Source organism: Hibiscus syriacus, unplaced genomic scaffold (genome assembly GCF_006381635.1).
Source record: "Hibiscus syriacus cultivar Baekdansim isolate YM2019G1 unplaced genomic scaffold, ASM638163v2 tig00004205_pilon, whole genome shotgun sequence".
Taxonomy (NCBI): Eukaryota; Viridiplantae; Streptophyta; class Magnoliopsida; order Malvales; family Malvaceae; genus Hibiscus; species Hibiscus syriacus.
In genome coordinates this window covers 73,678-97,606 of record NW_024062006.1, presented here as the reverse complement: position 1 = coordinate 97,606, position 23,929 = coordinate 73,678, and the positions used below count along the sequence as shown (strand labels likewise).

Sequence of the window (23,929 nt, the reverse complement as noted above, 5' to 3'; positions counted from 1 at the left end):
TATGTCAAGGGTAATCGAGATCGTGGACGGAAGCCAGAGAAGGCAGGGTCCGGGAAGCGGAATTCCAGATCCAAATCCAGGGATAAGAAGACGATTCACTGTTACAAGTGCAAGGAGGCGGGACATATGAAGCGAGACTGTCCGAAGTTGAAAAAGCAGACCGATGAGAAGCGTGATGGCTCATCCAAGTCTGTGAACGTGGTCGAGGATGATACTTCTGATTGCAGTGAGGGTGATATGCTTTCTATTTCAACGACACAATTGACGGATGCTTGGATTCTTGATTCTGGATGTTCTTATCACATCACGCCAAATAGGGAATGGTTTTCGACATACAGGCCGGTTAATTCTGGTTCGGTTTATTTGGGTGATGATCGATGTTGCAATATTGTTGGTATTGGTGATGTCAGAATTAAGATGCACGATGGCTCCGTTCGGACGTTGAGTGGTGTTCGACATATCCCAGACTTGAAGAAGAATTTGATTTCCTTGGGCACTTTGCACAAGAATGGTTTTATCCCTAAGGCTGACGAGGATAGGGAAACCATTCGGATTGTTAAAGGAGCATTGACTGTGATGAAAGGCAAGATGACTGCAGGGAATATCTACAGATTGTTAGGGAGTACCGTTGCAGGTGGAGTTCACTCTGTTGAGTCCTGTGATGATACGACAAAATTGTGGCATATGCGCCTTGCTCATCTTAGTGAACGTGGTATGGCAGAATTACACAAGAGAAACTTGTTGCATGGTGTCAAAAGCTGTAAGCTCGACTTTGCAAGTATTGTGTTCTTGGTAAACAGACTAAAGTCCGTTTCAAGACTGCGAAGCACACAACTCAAGGGATTCTTGATTATGTGCATTCTGATGTATGGGGCCTTCCACGACATCGTCTTGGGTGGATCTAGGTACTATGTTACTTTTATTGATGATTTTTCACGGAAAGTTTGGGTGTATTTTTTGAAACAGAAATCTGAAGTTTTTGAGAAGTTCAAGCTGTGGAAAGCTGAGGTAGAAAACCAAACAGGACGAAAAATCAAGTGTTTGCGGTCTGACAATGGTACGGAGTACACAGATTCACAGTTCCTACAATTCTGTAAGGAGCATGGGATTCAGAGGCATTTTACAGTGCGCAAGACACCACAACAGAATGGTGTTGCAGAACGAATGAACAGGTCGTTGAATGAAAGAGCCAGATGTTTGCGGTTGAATGCGGGGCTTCCCAAACACTTCTGGGCTGAGGCTGTTAACATGGCGTGTTACCTTATCAACAGATCGCCAAGGGCATTGCTGGCTGGGAAAGTTGCAGAAGAGGTATGGACTGGTCATGATGTAGTTTTGATAACTTACGGATTTTTGGTTGTCCTGCTTATGTGCATGTACCTGCTGATGAGAGATCCAAACTTGATGCAAAATCGAAGGAGTGTATTTTTCTGGGTTACAAGAAAGGTGTCAAAGGATTCAAGTTCTGGGATCCAGTGCGAAGAAAGTTGTGATTAGTAGAGATGTCGTTTTTGATGAACAGTCTATGTTGCAGCAGAAGCAAGACACGACAGTGGTAGATTTCGAGCAGTTTCCAGTTGAGAAACCAGAAACTTCTCAACCGACTTCTGGTGGTTCCACTACGGATGATTTGCAGGATTATAGTCTCGCCAGAGACAGGGTGAGACGGACGAATATAAAGCCTCCGAACAGATTGGGTTTTGAAGACTTGGTATCTTTTGCACTTACTGTTAGCAGTGATGATCCAGTTACTTTTCATGATGCCGTTACTAGTCAGGAAAACGACAAGTGGATGGCAGCCATGGTTGAGGAGATGGAGTCTTTGAATCACAATCGCACATGGGAGTTAGTTCCCCTTCCTGAGGTAAGAAGCCGATTGGTTGCAAATGGGTGTATAAGAAGAAACCAGCAGTAACAGAAAAAGAGGGGGAGAAGTTCAAGGCTCGTTTGGTAGCGAAGGGTTTTTCACAGCAGAAAGGAGTTGATTATGATGAAATCTTTCTCCTGTGGTCAGGCACACTTCAATCCGAGCAGTACTTGCATTGGTGGCTAGTTGAGATTTGCATTTAGAGCAGATGGATGTTAAAACTGCTTTTTTGCATGGTGATTTAGAGGAGCAGATCTACATGCGGCAACCTGAAGGTTTCACTCAACCTGGAAACGAACATTTAGTTTGCAGATTGAAGAAATCTTTGTACGGGTTAAAACAGTCTCCGAGACAGTGTATAAACGGTTTGACTCCTATATGATCAAGATTGGCTACAACAGATGTGAGTATGATTGTTGTGTCTATGTTAAGAGCCTTGATGATGGTTCTTTTATTTTTCTATTACTGTATGTTGATGATATGTTGATTGCTGCGAAGAACATGGATGATGTTATCGGTTTGAAAACTTTATTGAGTCAGGAATTTGATATGAAAGATTTAGGTGCTGCAAAGAAAATTCTTGGAATGGAAATTTGCAGGGACAGAGACTCAAGGAAACTGCGGCTATCTCAACGGGTTATGTGAGAAAATGCTAGAAAGGTTTGCGATGAGCAGCGCAAAACCAGTTAGCACTCCATTGGCGAATCACTTTAAGCTCTCATCAGAACAGTGCCCCAAGACAGATAAGGAAGCTGAAGATATGGCAAAGGTTCCGTATTCTAATGCTGTTGGCTGCTTGATGTATGCGATGGTATGTACTCGTCCTGATTTAGCTCAGCTGTTAGTCAGTTTGTAAGTACATGTCTAAACCTGGTAAGCAACATTGGGAAGCAGTCAAGTGGATCTTTCGGTACTTAAAGGGTACTGTGGGACATGGAATTGTTTTTGGGAGTCAGCGGGATAACCCTTTGGTTGTAGGATATGTGGATTCAGATTATGCAGTGACTTGGATAATAGAAGATCTACGACAGGGTATGTTTACTCTTGGTGGAGGGCCTATTTGCTGGAAGTCTACTGTTCAATCTGTCGTGGCACTATCTACAACTGAAGCTGAATACATGGCAGCGGCTGAAGCTGCAAAAGAAGCTTTATGGCTTACTGGTTTAGTGAAGGAGTTTGGGTGTTCAACAAGGTGGAGTTCAGTTGCTTTGTGATAATCAAAGTGCTATTCACTTGGCTAAGAATCAGGTGTATCGTGCTAGAACTAAACATATTGATGTAAGGTTCCACAAGATCAGAGAGTTGGTTGCATCTGGAGAGGTTTTGTTTCAGAAGGTACATACTGATGAGAATGCCGCTGATATGTTCACCAAGCCAGTTACGACAGACAAGTTCAAGCATTGCTTGGACTTGTTGAATGTTTCGAATTGTTAAAGAAGCAAGGTAACCCAACCCACATTGAAGTTTCCAAGGGGCAGGATATTCGCCAAGGTGGAGATTTGTTATGTATGGCTCATAAAAAGTCTCGTTGTGGGGTTACGAATTATGAGGGTTGGGGGTGTGGGGGCGCAGCCCCCGCGGTACGGTACAGGGTTGATTTTGTAATTATGTACCAGGGTTTTCTATTATAAATAGAGATGTAACCTAGACCTAAAATATCATTGAATAAAACTTCTAGCGCCGCCTAGGCACCGAGGACGTAAGCACATTGCCGAACCTCGTAAAATTCTCGTGTTCTTTCGTTTTCTTTACCCGTTTTCGTCAACACTATCCATCTCCATATATTGTGCTCCACAATTTAGTAAGACTATATTGGCAGGAGTTATCTCAGTTCTCCCATTGTTATAGCAAAACCTTGCTATGAGCTCGAATCCCTCAGCTCCCCCAGGAAAGTCATGAAATACAACTTTCAGGTTCCTGTATTATCCATAAAACGACCAAACAATTTGGCGAATCTTTCAGAGAAAGATGCAAGTGTTTTCTGCATTTTATGACATTTATGTTCACTTTTAACCCAAAAATGCCAAGCGGTAATCAACTCAAACAAAAGGTATAAATGAACCCAAAAGTGCCAGAAATTGTGGTAAGAAGTTGCCATCAACAATTAATTAAAGAGTGGTCCTGTTTCATCTGTAATCTAGAAGAGGGGCCAATATCCACGGTTAAATTAATAACTTGTAAAAAACCAGAAGAAATAAAGACGCGTGGAAGAGAGTGCACAAAGCAGCAACACGATTGGCTTCAAGTGAACGCAATTAATCATAGAAGCTGAAATGGGAACTAGTTAAGCATGCCGAAAGGAATCGATATTTTTATTTCTATGCCGACAAAAATTTGGAAGTTGATGTGAACAAACTACAGAAGTAATATCATTCAATCCCCGCAATGAAAATAAAGGGTTCGACGGTGAACATAGATATTATGTATTACCTTGTCTACTAGGAACCCTTCTTCACCGTTGACATCCACTTCAAGATCACAGCAGGCTCGCATTGCTCAGATAAGCTGAAGTGGAAAACTCGAAGCCAGTGAAAGAGGTTTATGGAGCTTAGAAACAAAAAAGAAAGGTGACGTGTTCAAAAAAGGATACACTTTTTTCCTTGAGACTGAGCCAAAAAAGGAGAATAAAGGACGTAGAAAAGTTGGTCGTAAGAAGAAGATGGTGCGGTGTTAGTTGGTGAAATGGACAACCGAGCATAAGAGACAAGGTTTGCCAGTAGGGAGTAGACAGAGAAGAGGGATTGAATAGGAAGCAAACGACAAGTTCTTATAGTTGCTGTTGCTATGGTGGCCACCACAGTTTTCCCTTTTATTACCGAATACACGCTTGGCTTTTGAGAATTCAACGCCCTCATAAAAAGGTATCAAATCTGACAACGATGATAAATTTTTTTGTATGTTTAAACCTTAAGATGTCTTAAATCTCTGAATCACATCGTTATCATTAGTGTATATGGAAATAAGATTCCATGTCAAACAACCAATCCAAATTCCATTAATTGTGCCGCTAAAAATCAATTTTTTGAAATGGGTAATTTGTATAGGATGTTGTTGTACGTAGTCAGCATTGAGAATTGGGTATAAAAAGAAGTTGAAACCATGAAAGAGAAAGGAAGAACTCCTCCGATGACTCTGTCAACTAAAAAACATACAGCTGCATTGCAATGTGTACGACTCTTATAAAAAGTATATTGCAAAAGTCATTGGGAAAACAAATATATAAAACTCGAGCTTGACAACAGTGTGTATAAGACTGTATGTATGGTATTTTCGATGCAGCAAGCTTTTCGAGGGTTTTGTCCTTTTTCTTTTTTATTATTTTACATGGGATAATTCTTGTTGACCAAAATCAGTGGTGGGCATGGCGCCCGTTACAATGGAACCCGAGAGTGGGGAAAAGAAGCCGAAGTGGGGGCTTGATCTGTTATTTTTGTATCCCACTTAAAAAAGGGACAGAGAAGTTGACACAGCCCAAGATTTTTTATTATGCATAAAATCAAAGATCATAATTTCTTTAAAAAGAAGTAATTTGGTTTTATTAAGCAGGGCGGGCGGGCAGGCAGGTAGGCAGGCAGTTGACCCAAAAGAGATACACGAGCAACATCAATAGCTCAAATGAGTAACAAGTAGACAGAAATTGGCCCAAAAATATTTAAATGGGTTTAGTTGCACCCAAACACTAAAACTTGGTTCAAATCGGGGGTGAAATGGCCCAAATGAGACGCAGTATCCCAAAGAAATGATAAACTGGAATTGCTTGAAAATCAATTAATCGATTGTCTCCGGGAGTGCTTATGCAGGGAAGGAGGTTGATCAGTCTCCTTCCACTGCGGATGGTGGACAAGAAGTGCGCATGGACGCTCCAATGGCTGCGTTAACCAGCCATCAAGGATTCAGGATGTCCACTATCACAATAGTTAACATTGGCATGATTTTTACTTGATAATTATTTTCCGTAAATTAAAGGTTTAGAAAAAAGCTATAATAGATAACGGTAGTGGCATTCATGATAAAAATAGTTGACATTGGCCATACGATCTTTACTTAATTTGTAGAACACGAAGTTATTCTCATATCATCACAGCATAGATCTTGAGCTGCCGAACAGCACAATCATTAGGGAAGAAGCGTCAGAACTCTTCACTTGAGCAGCCCCTTGTCCTTCAAATATTCCACTGTTTGGTCGAAGATTTCCTCAATCCCAAACTTAAAGCTGAACCCTTCGTTAATAAGCTTCTCTGAGGAGATGATCAACTTGGCTTTGGAGGGGCAATCTCCAAAACTGCAATCGTTTTCAAGTCAACAAACTATGTTAACCACATTTCTCCCATAGAAGAAATAAACTTTGTCAGTGCATGCATATTGGTTCTTACTCAGTAGGGACTTCGAACTCCGGGTATCTTTTGTGGAGGAACTTGGCGAGTTCGGGCACACTGGAATTAACAGCACAGCATATATATCGACCCGATGCAGATTCTTGTTCGGCCAGAAAAAACATGCGCTCGACATACGTCTTCCACAGCTTGATGGAGATCGAACCCGACAACATCTGCATACCTTTCAAAGTATTTATGAGGAAGTCATTGCCTGCAAAATTTGAAATTCCATCAGATATAGTTTGTGATGCTCCGATTCACTTCTTTAATTAAGCAGCTTTACAAAGCCATAACATTAGGTTCTGATTTAATACCAGAAATCAAAGCTGTTGCAAGTCCGATGCTGCTGGGCACATCTGGGTGAGAGAGAAGGACCAGTCATGAGAGAAGGGAACGGTAACGAGATCGATGTTTTTTCTTCAGCAAATCTCCAAGCTTCCTTTTCAGCCAACGTCTTGGATGCAGGGTACCCCTGCAATATGGATACATCTTAGAAGTTACAAGTTACAACAAACTATCTTCTGCTTGTTCATGAAGAAATAGTGTAATTAGCATCAAATTGTTACCCAAGTTGGTGGCTTTGCAGACGATAAGAACTCGGTATCGGTCCAGTCTCTCTCCGTCATGACCATATCCGTCCCGTTTAATGTGTGATTGACACAGCCGCGGCTGATGATGTCAAGACGACCACGTTTAATGGTTTTGCTTTGGCACAAGCTTTCAAAACGTTCAGCACTCCTTGGATTGCCGGTTTATCATGTCATTCTATAAAAAAACATAAAGCGACCTTGTAATTGGATCATCAATGAAAAAGCAGTTTAATTGTGTTAATGTTATACCTCTGGATCTTGTGAAGCAAAATTAACGGGTGTTGCAACTTGGAAGACAAGGTCACAACCGGCAAAGGGGGAATCAAAGCTCCCTTCATCAGTTAAATCTGCCTGAAAAATTTCAAGTCTCCCAACTTTTGCAGCGTTACAAGGTGAGGGATCTTCTTCTGGTTGTCTGCATTAGATTAGATTAACCCATTTATATGTTTTGCTTACTTTGGTTGGAAGCTAGGATCCACCAAATTGAAGTGATAAAAAAACAAGGGACTTAGGTTGTTGTGATCTCGTAAGTACTTGTCATGTAGTGCTAAAAACTTTCCTTTTTTTGTTATTAGTACTAAAAACTTTCCTTGTAAGAAGGACAGATCAACATTTGTCCATAAATGAAGAAGATCTAACCACTTCTTCTCTGAACTCTCTCTATCAGTTGCTGTTCTTCGGTTTATATACACGTTGGTCCCCGGGTCCAAGTGAGACTAGATATTAGGTGAGCATGTGACCTTGTCCATACCAACGACTCAAAAAAATACACTTTGCAGTTTTTTTATTTACTAATACGAGGTAATTACAAGGTAGTAAGAAAGACTATAACCATTGATATTAGATACTCACACCTTTAATATTTCTGATGTTCAAATATAAAATCTCAAAAAATAACAGTAATTCTTTTTACCACATAGATCTACATTGGACATTCATAGTAAAGAAATATAGGTGGACTTCAGTTTTCGGCAACATTACTGAAACCTGTAAATGCATTCTAGAAGGCAGAAGGGGTTGCTCGGTCAACTGCTACCAAGAAATACCTCAACCTAGACCTAACTTTTCTCTGGTTAGGTGGACATATTTGCTTGCTTTCACCCAAATAGAAACAGGCAAAATTAGCTTTTTTTTTTATTTATATTATAAAGCCAAATGCACCCACTAAGCAACTTTTAGTGTGCCTAATGAGTTGAGCAGTTCGAATTTGACTCAGTCAAAATTCAGTAGAAGCTCGACTTGAGTTGAATCGACTTGACCTTAACGAGTTAAATCGAGAAAATTTCAAACTCGATTCGATAAGTTTGCGAACAACTCGTTAATTATTTTTATAACTTTTTAGTAATTATCTTAAAAAATTATTTTTACTAATAGATAATAAAAATCTGATAAATTACTAATGAATTAATATCTAATAATAATTAAAACACTAAATTATTAATTAATTAATATCACTATTTTACTAAACCAAAAATCAAACTGTAATTATTATTTTAATTATTTATGATTGTTATTTTGGTATTTAGTTTCTTTTATTAATCTGGGTAAGTACAATACAACATCTGTTTAAATATAATTATAAAATATTTGACATTGAACATTCACACCCTTGACATTCATGGTGCTCAAACTTGAATCCTCAAGGAATACCAACAGTTCCTTTACTACGAATGTCACTTGGCTCGTGCCAATGTTTAGTCTTTGAATTTGTTTCATACGCTCTTTTGATAATTTTTTTATTAAATTTATTAATTTATGTTTATGTTAAGTTCTATATAGATAACTCTAAACCATTTGACATTGAACACTTACACCCTTGACATTCATGGTATTCGAACTCAAGTTGTCAATGAATGCCAACAGTTCCTTTACCACGAAGGTCACTTGGTTCGTGCCATCTGACAAGCATTGTAATTTTCAAATAAATAATATTTTTTCTCAGATTATTATGCTAATATAGAGAACAAGGGTGTCGGTCCATAGGGATTCGAAAATTTCTAATTCTAATTTGATTTGATCTTGAACCAAGAAACTTGTAAAACAATAAATTAAAAGAAAGAGAGATTTTAAAGTAAATAAGTAAAATAAAGCTAAAATAAAACTAACATGCAAACAATAAGGAGAATTGAGAAAAGTAAATTGTAAAGGAATAATAAAGATGAAAATAATTCCCAATAGTCGATATATTCCTTTTCGATAATTGCAAATGCAATGGAAATAGTTTTTCTGTTGTCGTATTGTGCAACCATCAATAATATTATTTGAGTGTATCAATCATATAACCAAGTGTCGTCGATTTGAACAAACGGCTTGCAGTGTTAGAATGCATGAATGCATTGCGGAAAAGTCTAAAAGAGCCGGTAAAATTGGCAGACCTTTTACAACACAATCATTTTCATACGTCGGGACTGTTTCCAATTTCACAATTGTTCCGAAATGTGTTTCTGCACCAATTTAAGCCATGGAGGCAACTCATTGTATGATTCCTCCCATTGGCCGAACAATTTTTGTTGGGTCCGATACCTTGCATATCATGCTTTGTGATAGTCAATTGTGTACCCATATAGCGATATAACTGAAGCAATACATGTCGCAACTGTAACACATGGATTTGATTTAAGCAGCGGAATGAAGGCTTCAGAAAGCTCATGAACATCCAAGTTACGATTATCTTGATTCAAGATGTTGGCGGTGCATGTATGTGGTTTGACGTATTTTGTGAGTTTCCAAAGGTTGTTTATCGTCTTTAACCGTACACGAACCCTCTAATTACATCATTGTTTCACGTAGAGACATTCAGCTATGTTCTTATCCATATCAGTTTTTTTTTCACAATTGATGTGACGAAACGACGTATGTTATAGTTCTTTATTGCATTTACAACTTGTTCTTTTGTCCTAAAACTCATTCGTAAAAAAAGTAAATAAAATTTCCAACTTACTAATAAACAAATTAAAACAAATAATGAAAAATTAAAACATTATATTAACCTGAAAACCATTCCAACATAAAAATGACCATCACTACGTTGATTGTATTGCTCAATATGTGGGAATTGGGACAATTCTGGAGCGTTGAATGCTTCCATACCAATTGTTGTAAAGTGTCATGACGGATGGTAATAAGGAATAGGTGTTACAGCACGTGGAACCGTTGTAGCCACACCGTATTTCGTTGTCTTCTGCTTCTGGTGGCATGTCAAGGTCTTTTGGTTCTTCATAGAAGGGGCCTAACTCACGTTTTACAAGATGCGTAGTTCTGCTAACATACTATAAATATCACTGGATGCAAGGTGCGATTTTCACTGAATTTTTTTGATTAACTCAAAATAAAATAGTTTAGTATAAATATTTTAGTTGTAAAGAACGAAATAAATAACATATGATAATGCATATGTCCACCAATTATGCACGTGGTGGACGACTAGTTCAACATGGACGTAATTGCAATTCTTATTCCTCTTCAGCAACATCATCATCATCATCAGGACCGTCAGTTGTATATGAAATCGATCCACCACTGGCAATGGAACCGGAGTAGAATATGCTCTGTGGCTAGGGATTGGCATGAGACCCAAACCCAACGGGTTCCGACCCGACCTGACTAGATCGGGTCATTTTTTTAAAAAAAAAATTGAGTTCAGGCCGGGTCAGGTTTTTTTTAAGGTGGTGTTCGGATCAGGTCAGGTTTAAGTTTAGGGTGAAAAATACCGACCCCGAAAAATAATTTTACCTTATATATTTAGGGATAATTACAAAAATACCCCTATATATTATTTTTTCAATTAAATCACTATTTTTATTGCATAAAAATAGTATTTTTATTGCATAAAAATAGTATTTTTATTATTTTGGGTAGGGTTGAGTTTGAATTTTATTTCAAAAAGTCAGGTTGGGTTCGGGTCGGGTGGAGGGTATATATTATGCGGGTCGGGTCGAATTTGGGTGAATGAGTCATTGTTCTTGGGTCGGGATGGGTGGACCAAAAATTGACCCAACCCGACCCATGCCCATCTCTATCTATGGCAGCGTCTGCTCAATAATATCGAATCCAAAGTTAGCCGCTAATTGTGTCAGTGGTGAATTCAACTGGTTAAAGACGTCAGAGAGGAAACCTTCCGAGAACTGCCTCATTTGTGGAAATATTGATTGATTCGAGTGGGTGAAGATAGGGTTAGGGTATGACAGCACTGTCTGATGAGGTCCATGTGTGTTGTCGATGAGGAGGATGCACTTTGTTGTTTTCTTATTCTTCTCTGCATTGACTCCCCCACGTTGCCTCCCCATTCATGGGCGAATCTATTGAGGAACATATAATTCTCGCGCTTGTTCCTCACCGGTCAATATATGTTACATCCCATATTCTTGGTACCACCGCATATAATCGTATGTCACGCTGTGGTCGGAGATGAGTTGAGTCATGGGCTTCCTCTCAAATCTTCAGACCCACTCGTTCAGATACATCGCATTATGGTCCACCCAATTAATTTTCGTCTTCCCTTTTCGCTTCAATCGATACAACTCATCCAAGAATGTGGATATGGTAAAATCAATTGGACAAAGTTAAATTATCGAAGGATGCGCTTGGTAGGATGCCACTTGACTATCTCATACAATATCAGCGGGACTGACACGATGTACACGGGAACATTAGTCACCCTGATCTCATGCGGTATACAGTTGGTAATAGCATCATCATAATAAGGCGTCCATATGAACTATAAAATTAAAATTATATAACTTTGTTAGCTAAAAATCTCAAATAAATTAAATTATTATAAAATTATAAGATAAAAGTCGAATGAAACTATTTATTATCTTATGTCCAAACTTATCGATCAAGAGTCTAAAGTTTCGTTGATGTGTTAGTAAGTGGTCGTGAGAGATTTCATCAGTCCACTATCATTAATAATAGAATTGTATTATTTGTCAATAATATTATAAAAAATATATAAAATTATTTTTTTACCTCTTAAGTAACAAAAATTCATATGAGACGTGTCTTTTAAGGATCAAACATAAAAATGACATTTAGATCCAGGCCCAAGACCGCAAAAACAATAAACACCCTTCAATGACAATTTTTTGTCGGGTTTACGGCTCTACAAAGCTGACCAAACAAAAATGCCAAAACGGTCAAACCCCAACTTATATTTCTGAATCCTTCAAATTTTTCAAATGATTCAACCGCATCATATGCACTTTATTTCGGGATTTGTTTGACATTAAAATCCCCCAATAATACTCCTAGTATATGAGCACGAGAAAATTGCTTCAAAATATTAATAAAATAATATAACTACTTAATTTCTAAAATATTAAATAAATAAATTAAAATATTAATAAATATTAATAGATAAAAACATTTATATTTACCTCATTCAGTTCATGCTCGCATTCTAAGGTAGGTTCATAAAATTTTCATCCAAATATTTAATTTTTATTTTCCATCATCGCGTGCATCATCAGACGGATCAATTCCGAACAATACCTCACATACGTTTCTATGGGCAATAATAACACCAGTAATAGCTACTTCATCAATAGGAAGTCCCAGATGAAATGTAACATCTTGCAGAGTAATAATTGCATCCCCACATGGTAAATGTAACGTGTCAGTCTCCAATCTCTATTTTTCCACCAACGCATTTATAAGTGGAGGATACAACTTCACACTGTCACCAATTATACTACTGATATATCTGAAACCCGCTAAATGTTAATAGTCAATAATATCCGCATCGGGCGATGTCACATGATTTATATGATACTCTAATACACATTCATATCCCTACGAAATATAAATATTAAAAATTTATTTAAATACCAAAACAAATAAAATAAATAAATAAATAGTAAAGATACAAAAAATATTAATTAATTTACCTCATCATTTTGCCAACAATAATCAAATACATGACTTCGATCATGTCTTAATAGACTCACCACCATGATATGAAATCTTTGAATATATGAAAGGGATGAGTGTAGTGATGAATAGGAGTGGAGTGATGAATAGGAGCGGAGGGTCCTATTTATAGCCCTTCTCGCACTTGGGGAAGCAATGTGTTAAATGCAACTCGCGTCCTGCAAGATACGAGTTACGTTGAAAACACGCGGAATTTATTTCGTTCTCAGTACCTCGCGATTTGCAAGACGTGAGATTGCTACCAGCTTTTATTTTTAAAATTTCAAAAATATTATAATTATATTATTATTAATTATTTATTATATTTAATATTTTACACATAATTTTTCATTAATTAAAAATTTACAAAATATATTATAATTTTTTATAAAACATCTATTTTAATTACTATATTACTATATTATTTATATTTTAATTATTTATTATATTTAATAATTAATATTATTAATTATTATTATATTTATTTATTATATTCATTTAATTTTTACGTTTCAAATTAAGTTGCTATATGGAATTCGAAAGAACCTTGCACTTTGCATGCAACAAAGTCCCTCATAAATATAAATCTCGCGATATTTTGGATTATAAAAGCTACCTCGCGCTTTGCAATGTGTGAGGTCATTTTATACAATTATTTTATTGGTTTACCTGGAAAGTGTGCCCATATTGAATCTATCTCGTGTGTTGGAGGGTATGAGAATTTAAAACGTGGTTTGTAGGCCGCGAAGTCGTTTGATGTGGACGATTTGAGATTTAGGTAGTGTTTGTTTTTGCAAAGGTAAAAGTTCTGCAGTCTGCGGATCACATCTGCAGGCATCTGCAGCAGAAGAGGAGGACCAAAAGTATGCAGTCTACAAGAAGAAGACTATTTATTTTTTAACGTCTGCAGACTGCTAAAATAAACTGAAATATAAATAAACTGATTTTTTAAACTATACTCAAATAACCATTTTTGCTATTAATTTTTTAAAAATTATAAAATGTCATTAAATTTAATGAATTATTACAAAATAGTCACTATAATGTTGTAATAAATTATAAAAGTTCGATAATATAATAATTATTTTATAGTATTTAGATAAATTTATTAATAATTTATAATATTTTAATAAATTTAATAAGTATTTTATAAATTTTTAAACTTTATTGACGAAAATGATCATTTGTATATAACTCAACGATATCTAATATACTTTATTTGAAAAAATATATTAAATAATTATTATACGAATTTTTTTATTATAAATAATTTCATCTACGGACTATTAGATTTTGATTTTAATATTATATATCATTTTAAAAAATTATTATTAAATCAATCGATAATGAAATCAATTTGATTTTAATTCAATATGTTTGTTTTGGTTGATGTAATTGTTAAAAAAAATATATTTTAATTCTCAATTATTATCGATTCACAAATATCAATACTCGATTTTATAATATCATTTAAATCATCTTAATTTATTCGAGTGGTACAATCTGATTCTAGTAACATAAAAAATATATATAATATATACTCCATATAATATACATCAATTAGTACTTTTCTATTTAGAAAAAAATATATTATTTGTTTTTTTATTTGTTTATTCAATATAAAGGGACTTTCGTACTTTACCAGAATTAAATGATAAGAATAATATTTTTCAATAGTGTGAATATTTTTTTATTAAAACATTTATTTTATCTTTTAATGCTAATAATTGTATGTCCCCGTGATTTTCTAAGTTTTTATATAAAAAAAAGTTTACTAAGTATAATTGTATAATATTTTTTACTAAGTTTAATATTTTTTCAAAAAATATATTAGATATCGTTGAGTTATATACAAATGATCATTTTCGTTAATGAAATTTAAAAAATTATAAAATGCTTATTAAATTTATTAAAAGATTATAAAATTATTAATAAATTTATCTAAATACTATAAATAATTATTATATTATCGAACTTTTATAATTTATTACAACATTATAGTGACTATTTTGTAAAAATTCATTAAATTTAATGACATTTTATAATTTTTAAAAAATTAATAGCAAAAATGGTTCTTTGAAGAGGTTAGAAGAGCTTTAAAGATATAAGTCTACGTCTGCGCCAAGAAAAGAAGAAGAGCTTTTGTCTTCTAAAAAATAAACGGTCTGCGAAGCCCAATGTCTGTGTGTGGTCTGCACGGCTCAGACATAAGAACTTTGAAGACCTTAAACAGTGAAAACAAACACTATCTTATTCTTCTAAATAATTTCTAGAGAGTAATATTTATTTAAATAATTATTTTTTTGATGTTTTTAATATAAAATTGGCCATGATTTTGGCATTCGACATGTTGGATTTGAATTACATGTTGACTGACACGACCAGTGTGCAGAGATTTTGATACAGAGGTCAGGTCAGCTGTTGTGGACTCTGTTTTTAAACGCTCAATGTTTGAGCCAACAACATCGGTCATTCCATTCAGTCCACACCTGGGTCGAGAAGATTGAGATTAATGGGCTAAACTACCCGACCCAAAAGGGCCCAACTCCAATAGACGTTAACGCTAGCAATTTTTGTTTCCTTTTCGTAAGAGATGCCGCCAGATCTAAAGTTCAAATCAATTCAAAAATCCACTCCCCATGCCTCACAGCGCTCTCTCCTTTTCGTTCTCCAAACCCTATCGTTCCAATTTGTTTCCCCAAATCCAAATTCTTCAAGACAATCAAATCCAAATCCAAATCGTCTACTTCATTTTCTCTGATATCAACGGCCCATACAACATTGCGTAACTCTCAGCAACCGCTTCAACTCATTTTTCGTTTTAGTTACAAACATGGCTTCTCGCAACCAGAGCCGACCGCCTCGCAGCCCCGCCACTGTAAGCGGATTTCTTCCCTTCTTTAGCTCCGTCAATTTGAGTTTGAATTTTTCAATCCGTTAGTTTTAGTTATTAATTTCAGAGGAGGGGACTTGGAGATGAAAATCCGTTAGACAAACGGAGAAGGCTGGGAGCAGTAGGGAGAGGATTGGGACCCACAGCAACTGGGCAAACCCGGCGAGCTTTTTCTGCTGCTAGCAATCTCCAAGAAGCCACAACCACAGCTAATGCCGATGCCGGGAATACAGAGGAATGCCATGAATTCACTAAAGAAGAAGTAGAGGCGATACTGAATGAGAGGCCAAAAGCTAAAAAGTTCGATCTCAAGGTAAAACTATAATTGTAATTAGGTTTGTCGTTTGTTTATAAATTTTAATTTTGTCATTTATTTGTATTTTTGTAGGCTAAATATGAACACGCGGCTGAACATAATAAAAGGCTTAAGATTTGTGTCAAATGGTTTCAACAGTGTGATGAGAATCACCAACTTGATAAAGAGAAGCTTAAGAATTCATTAGAATCTGCCGAGAAAAAATGCATTGATACAGGTAACTTCATTTCTTCCAAAAGTTAATTTGCGTTGCTGTGGTTTTTGTTAATTAAATTTTGATTCTGTAGGTTAGAGAAGAAAAACAAGGAGGAAGAATTGAATGCAGTTATTTCTGAGTTAAGGGACAATAATGCATCTTTACAGGAGATGCTTTCCAATGAAGTGTCTGAAAAGCAGGTATGATATCAACCTTAAAATATGTTATGCATATATGCTCTTCCTTGATGGTTCTTATAAATACTTGTTTGGTTTTAATATCTAGGATGCTATAACCTCCATAGAAGTGAAGTTGAAGCTAGGTTTACTGCTGAAAAAACAATTGCTTCTTTGACAGACGAGCTTCAAAAAGCTCAGCAGGATATAGCAGCTGCCAATGAGAGGGTAATATATATGATAAATTTGTTGCTATTATTAAATCAGTTTCTATCGCAGACTAACTTTTATTGTATTTTGTAGGCCACCTCACTTGACAATACACACAAGCGATTACAAGAGTATATCCTGAGTCTGCAACAGTACAATTCTAAATTAATCACTGACCTTGATATAGTGCGTGAGTCACTCAAACGTGTAGAAAAAGAGAAATTGGCAATAGTGGAGAACCTTAGCACTTTAAGGGGTCACTGTAGTTCGTTACAAGAGCAATTAACCTTGTCAAAGGTACTGTTTTTGTTTCAGCCTGTTGTATAATTTTTCTAAGCTTATTCAGTTATTTCTTTCGCACCTGCTCCCCTCCCCTTCCCCTCCATATGCTTCAAGTATTTAAATGAGTATGATAACTTCTTAATTTGGGTTGTTGAATCTTATTTTAAACTTGCCATTGCATGGTTATATCAGATTTTTCATGATGACTACTACTTTTGTACTCGCTCAATTATTTTCAGGTCTTCTGTGCACCTTTCTGTTTTATTTCTGAACTCAAGTGATGTAACCTTCGGTTTATATGTAGTAGCTGGTTTTCCATATACATGTCTTCACACATCCTGCCTGTTCATTGCATTTTGTAGCACTCAGGTTTGCATGGAAACAAGTACCGTTTCAGTAGATTTGAATCCTTTGGTTGTTATTATTTTCAGGCTTTACAAGACGATGCTGTTAATCAAAAGGAAACATTAGTTAATGAAGTTAAATGCCTACGAGGGGAACTACAACAAGTGAGGGATGATCGTGAATGCCAAGTGTCAAAAGTGCAAGCCTTATCGGCTGAAATAGAGAAGTTTAAAGAAAGTGCTGGAAAATCGTTTGAAGTATTAGATGACTTGACTATGAAATCAAAATACTTGGAGGTTGGTTTAAATTTTTTCTTCCGATTAGTAATTCCATTTTGGCAAGCTTTACTACATGTTAGGTTTCTTTTGTAGGATACATGCTCTTCTCAACTGGAGCGAATAAGAATACTGGAGCTTCAGCTCGCAGCTGCAAATGAAAAGCTGAAGGTACCAACAATGCTTAAATTCAAAACTCTTTATTTTCTCTTATATTGTTTTGCTAAAGATATCATCAATCTATTTGCTGATGTCATAGTTTGTTCTTTCTTTTCCTATTCTAGATGGCTGATTTATCAGCTTCAGAAACAAGGGTGGAATATTTAGAACAAAAAGGAATCATACAAGAACTACAAGATCGGTTGGCCGATATGGAACATAAACTAATTGAGGGAGAGAACTTGAGGAAAAAGCTGCACAATACTATCTTGGTACTGCTGCTTCATTGCCCTTTCTTTGTTGACTATAATCATGTAATAATACGAAGTTATATTTAATTGCAGGAATTGAAAGGTAACATCCGTGTATTTTGTCGGGTACGTCCTCTATTACCGGATGATGGTGCAGCAGAATGTGTATCAGTCTCTTATCCTACATCAACAGAATCTCTTGGCCGTGGCATTGATTTGATACAGAATGGTATGAGCATATGTGTTCTTTCTTTGCTACTCAATTTCTGTTCTATATGAAAAGCAGCACCACCCTTATACAGTTTTATCTCATTGTTAACAGGACAAAAGTATCCTTTTACATTTGATAAGGTTTTCAATCCTGAGGCTTCACAACAAGATGTCTTTGTGGAGATATCACAGTTGGTACAGAGTGCCCTTGATGGATACAAGGTGATGTAGCTACTTTATACACTTTTTTTGTAAACTAAGCAAATCCTTTTGTTCTTCGAAGTTGAGTACTGCAATATCTATTTTGATATTTGAATTATAAAATCACTAGTGATTATGTATGGCTCCTATTTGATCCACATGATTTTTCCTTTGAAGTAAATATGGATTAATAGGCTGTTGGTTTGTTTCAGGTTTGTATATTTGCTTATGGACAGACAGGTTCAGGTAAGACTTACACCATGATAGGAAGGCCTGAAGCTCCAGAGCAAAAAGGGTTGATACCTCGTTCGTTGGAGCAGATATTTCAAAGTAGCCAGTCATTGCAAGAACAAGGATGGAAATACAAAATGCAGGTAATTTGATTTGATGATTTCTATTTATTTTGTTGGCAATTCATTGTTTTAATCATCTCATCTAAAAATTTTAGGCTTCAATGTTGGAAATATACAATGAAACCATCCGTGATTTGTTATCAACTAATCGATCAATAGATCCAACACGTGGAGAAAGTGCAGTTTCTGGGAAGCAATACACAATTAAACACGACTTAAATGGTAATACATATGTCAGTGATCTGACCATTGTCGATGTCAGCACCATGACAGAGATTTCCTCACTTTTAAGGCTGGCAGCTCAAAGCAGGTAAAATTGTTTAAGAATCTTGAGAATTTTTCCAACGGTGTATAGATTATTCTTGCGTTATGCATCTACCAAAGTGAGGAAATTTTAAGTGTTAAATTAGTTGATATTACAAACTATGAAATGTTTTATGAACGATGAGGTAGTTGTCTAGCCTGGGTATAACAAAACTTAAAATAGCTTGTCTCTGATATGAAATGTCTCATGAGTTTTCTTCTCAATGACGATATTATAGTACAATTTGGGGATATTCAAGGGGTTGTACTCTGTTTTCCAGGTCTGTGGGCAGGACGCAAATGAATGAGCAATCGTCTAGAAGTCACATGGTTTTTTCATTAAGGATCTCGGGCATGAATGAGGTAACTATACTTTTGAGTGCTTTTGTTTTGTATTGAGTCGTTGATAACCCCTTTCATTCTGACATTTCTTTACTTCAATCTGTTAGGGCACTGAGCAACAAGTACAAGGTGTTTTGAACCTCATTGATCTTGCAGGAAGTGAACGACTGTCAAAGAGTGGCGCAACCGGGGATAGGTTGAAGGAGACTCAGGTATTTAACGCCCTACTGGATTTTGTCTGTTCCATAACATGTTCTTAACGCTATTATACTGTTTTCTTGCCGTGCAAACTAGGCCATTAACAAGAGCTTATCGTGTTTGAGTGATGTGATATTTGCATTGGCCAAAAAGGAGGACCATGTGCCTTTTAGGAACTCCAAGCTCACATATCTTCTCCAGGTAAAGTGCTCTAGAATAACTTTTGGTTGATATCAAATTTTGTTATGAATGAATCACTGGATTACCTTTTAAATTTAATTGCATAATTAATTACAGCCATGTCTTGGTGGAGATTCGAAAACCCTTATGTTTGTCAACGTATCTCCTGATCCGACTTCTGTGGGCGAGTCTCTATGCTCCCTCCGTTTTGCTGCAAGAGTTAATGCTTGTGAAATTGGAGTTCCCCGGCGTCAGATGACATTGAGGGCAGCTGATTCTCGGTTGAGCTGCGGCTGAACTGAAGTTATGATTATTATCATATTATTTTATAATAGTGTTAACTACATTTTTGTAAGTGAAAGGTTTATGTATCATCCGTTGAGAGCTTCTTCTTGAGCTACTACTAATCACATGTGTTCTTAGATTTATGTTGCGTCTGATAAGGACTAATGATTGGGGAAAAAAAGGACCAATTTATTGGCCCTGCCACAAAAGTAACTTTTTCATTGTTGTATGGTAAGAGTTCATCATTTGATGAATACAGAAAGAAACAAATGAATTCTATGTTTTTATCAGGGTTAAGTTTTTGGCTTTTAGCCTTATGCGAGTAGAATTGGGATTTTCGAACACTGAAACGTCCCGTAAAAACGTGAGAAAACTAGAGTAGGGGTATATTATATTTGTAAATGAAGCATATATGTCTTTGGCTAGCAAGAGAACAAGTCGAGATTTGTTTTTGTTTTCTTCAAATGGAAAGGAGATATTTATTGAATCATATCCAAAAGAAGATAGAAAGAACCATATATAAAACAGAAAAGGAATGGTTGGTGCCAGGACAAAAGTAAATGGTAAAACTACACCATTTTTCACAAGTTACCAAGAAAAAATGGTTTACAAGTTGAAGTTACCTAGCTTTTCTGTTTCCATATCTTGACATAGTCTAAAGGACATTTCTCTTGTTGCAACAAGCAAAACATCAAAGAAAAAGGAAGGAAAAGATGGATAGAGAAGAAGCGCAACAAGACAAGTCTAGAGTTGTGAAGATAGACTCTGTTCAATCCTGGGACTTATATTTTAACCAAGCTACAAATCAAGGCTGCCCGGTAAGCTATTCAATTCTTCATGTTTGTAATTGTCTAGTGGGTAATCTTTTGGCTCAGTTCCTGGAAACGATCTCGACGAAGGATTTTATTGTGATTATATCTCTCCAAAGTTGTTAATTTGAGTATTTTTCTGGGTATGTTGTAGATTGTTGTACACTTCACTGCTTCACGGTCCCTCGGTGGCCATGAACCCCTTTTTTGAAGAATGGCCTTAACTTTCCAAGATCTCCTGTTTCTCACCGTTGATGCTGATGATGTTAAGGTAACAACTCTATGATCGCTTACATACAAATGCTGATAGAAGGGGAGCGAGTTCAGTATCTTCTTCCTGAAGACGTGCTAGAATCATCTTGAGAAAGATATGTTTGGGCATGTAAGTTGGATCACGACATGTGCATTTGAGGATAGTATCATCCTTTTGTGATAAGGATGATTTGTTTTGGCATTATTAGGTATAATGAGTTAATGACTAGCAAAGTCATTTTGAATGTTGGTTCACGTTATGCTCTATTTTCTTTATTCCTGTTGCTATTAAAAGAAAAGCTAAACAATATAGTTTGAATAATAAATTTCTCGTGGGTTGTTAATATAATCTTGTGAAAAAATGAGGGTCCAAAATGAATTAATTTATTGTATTTGCGCGGACATGTTTATTATGTAAGATTGATATGAGTGGGATTATTAGGAGGTGGCAACGAGGATGGAGATCAAGGCAATGCCAGCATTCTTACTGATGAAGGAAGGTACGGCTGCTGACAAGTTGGTTGGCGCAAATCCAGAAGAGATAAGCGGATTGATGGTTTTATGAAATCCAGTCGTGCATAATATCGATGCTTGAACGTGTGAAAAAGGGTGTTTATATTTGTGTATCGTCTTATAAATGTGATTCCGTGCTGAGAAGTTGACAAGTCTAGAATCCGATCCTGTTGGGGGGAAAACTAGGCCAAAACCACCACCTGCTCAAGACTATCTCAACAATTTGACAATGAATGCAAATCATCCTGCTCGTGACTTTAGGAAAAACAACGATTCCTTTAACCAGTGAGGTAAGTTGGTTCGTGAAATGATACCATTAGGAGGAGAATAAAAGAATTGAGTTTCAGTTATCTCCGCCTCGGCATTTTTTGCTAAATTGTCAGCAACTCTATTATCCTGTCTCAAAACATGATTGAAACAGACCTCTCACTCCCGCTCAAGCAAGCACAGAATATGATCCACTATCGTTGAACTCCTCTTCCTCTTATGATCGTTCATCATGTTAATGACATTTAAGTTATCATTTTCAACAACCACTCTTCTCACACCGGTGTTCCAAGCGCGGAGAAAGCCAACATAGATTCCCCACAGTTCCGCTTCCAAACTCGAGCACACTCCAAGAAATTTCTTAAACCCCACTAACCACTCTACTATATTGTTACGAATTGCACCCACCCTTTCTCGACGTTGACGTCTATTTGCTTCGTAGTCTTGTTCGAGTGCTCTGTGCGTCAACATTTGTAATCTCTTGCTTCTTTCAAGAATAACAGCATTATTCTCCAACGAATTATCAAAAACAATAGAATTTCCATAACAACACGTGTTCTAAAAGATTGTTCCAAATAAGATATCTCACTCCTTACCCTCCTTAGAGAAATAGCTAACGTTAGTCAGATTAACGCGGATCCAATTCTTGATTTCCATCGACATAAATTCCTCAAGTTTATCTTCTTTTATGAGCAGCACCCAAATGGGTAGAATAATGGTACACTTCCAAAAAATATGATCAATATCCTCCAAGGAACCAACACAGCACGGGCAGTCTCCATCACTCGTGAAATGACGTTTCAGCCGTTCAGCATTAGTCATAAGTTTATTCCAACTTAACAACCATAAGTCGGTTACTTCGACATTTGGCTCTAATCGGGCTTCATAAGTCGGTCCTATAGTAAACTGCACATCATCACATCTTGCCCGCCCATAATTATCGACTTTTCCACCTTGAACAGAACCTTTGATAACAGCTGGTCTTAGCAGTATATTTATGGGCAGAAGGTGCTAAAAAACACTCCACTTCCAATTACTCGCCTTGTCTGACATGCCCTTCACGGAAGTTGACAAGTAATGGTACCATTGTTAATGTAATTAATCAAAGGGTTCAGATAAGGGATCCACTTATCCCTCCAAAAATCAGTGTTACTGCCATTGCCCACCACCTGAGAAATATTGCTACAAACATCTTTCCACACAATGCTAATACCCTTTCAAAGCCTCGAGCAATTCTGATTTCGAATGTGCATTGAAAAATCTTCCTCCCATTTATATTTTGCCTGCAAGAAATAAACCCAAAGAGCATCCTTTTGAGTAATGAGATTAAAAGCAAGTTTGATAATAAACACTTAGTTTTGAGTCTCTAACTTCCTGAAACCCAATCCACCATACACAATCGGCTAACATACATTATCCCAACCAGGGCCGGTTCTGACTTTTTCTTGGCCTGGGATAAAATTAAAAAAATTAGACCCTAATTTAAAAGAATATTAAAAAATACGCAATATAAAATTTTAATTAATTTTTATTAAATTAAATAAATATTAATTCATTACAATATCAAAAATATCAACATATTTAAGCATATAAATACTTAAAAAAACATTGCCTTCGAGCATTTCTTGATGCAAAATCATTGATGATAGTGTCAACATCAATGTTTTCCAATATATTTTTCTCAATATATAACATAGCTAGCACATTCAATCTTTATTGTGACATTGTTGACCTCAAATAATTCTTCAATAATTTCAGTTTTGAAAAACTTCTTTCCGCAAATGCTACCTTTAGCAGCATTGTTAATAAAATTCAATAAGCAATTGAAACATTAGGATAACAATCTCTAGCTTTAACAAACTCAAGAACTTCAAGCGCTGACATGAATACATTTGGCAAAGTCAATTGCAACACTTTATTTTCAGGAAAAAAATCATCTGCATCAACATCCGACAAATTATTATGAGAAAAAATAATCTTAAAATTATTACAATATTTTTTTAATAAGTCAATAAGAAATAAGTTTATGGGCCCTGCTTTTAATTTAGTATATTAATATAGTTTTTAACGTTATGATGAGAACAATAAATCAATAAAAAATAAGTTTATGGACTCTCTTGTATTAATATAAGAAAATGATATATTAATATTTATGAGTCTTATTTTTAATTTA

The 23,929-nt window shown here is 36.0% G+C and overlaps 1 protein-coding gene and 3 pseudogenes across 1 annotated transcript; 2 read left to right on the top strand and 2 right to left on the bottom strand.

Moving 5' to 3' along the window:
• The first annotated feature begins 221 nt into the window (after positions 1-221).
• On the top strand, positions 222-20,217 carry LOC120192460 (annotated as a pseudogene).
• LOC120192317 lies at positions 5,848-11,119 on the bottom strand (annotated as a pseudogene).
• Positions 20,218-20,586: 369 nt separating the features above from the next.
• On the top strand, positions 20,587-21,558 carry LOC120192257 (annotated as a pseudogene).
• A 357-nt stretch (positions 21,559-21,915) lies between these two features.
• On the bottom strand, positions 21,916-22,843 carry LOC120192305. Its single transcript, XM_039195100.1, has 3 exons — positions 22,798-22,843; positions 22,375-22,709; positions 21,916-22,266 (listed from the first exon to the last, which is right to left on the bottom strand). The coding sequence occupies exons 1-3, from the start codon at positions 22,841-22,843 to the stop codon at positions 21,916-21,918; spliced, it is 732 nt and encodes a 243-aa protein (XP_039051031.1).
• Positions 22,844-23,929: the final 1,086 nt, after the last annotated feature.

Excerpts from the sequence above, each read along its gene's own strand:
- LOC120192305 (XM_039195100.1), bottom strand. The coding sequence starts at position 22,843 with ATGGTACCATTACTTGTCAACTTCCGTGAAGGGCATGTCAGACAAG. Across the intron at positions 22,710-22,797 it reads TGAAGGGCATGTCAGACAAG|GTGGAAAAGTCGATAATTAT; the intron begins GCGAGTAATTGG and ends GTTCTGTTCAAG. Across the intron at positions 22,267-22,374 it reads TCCGCGTTAATCTGACTAAC|AATAATGCTGTTATTCTTGA; the intron begins GTTAGCTATTTC and ends AATTCGTTGGAG.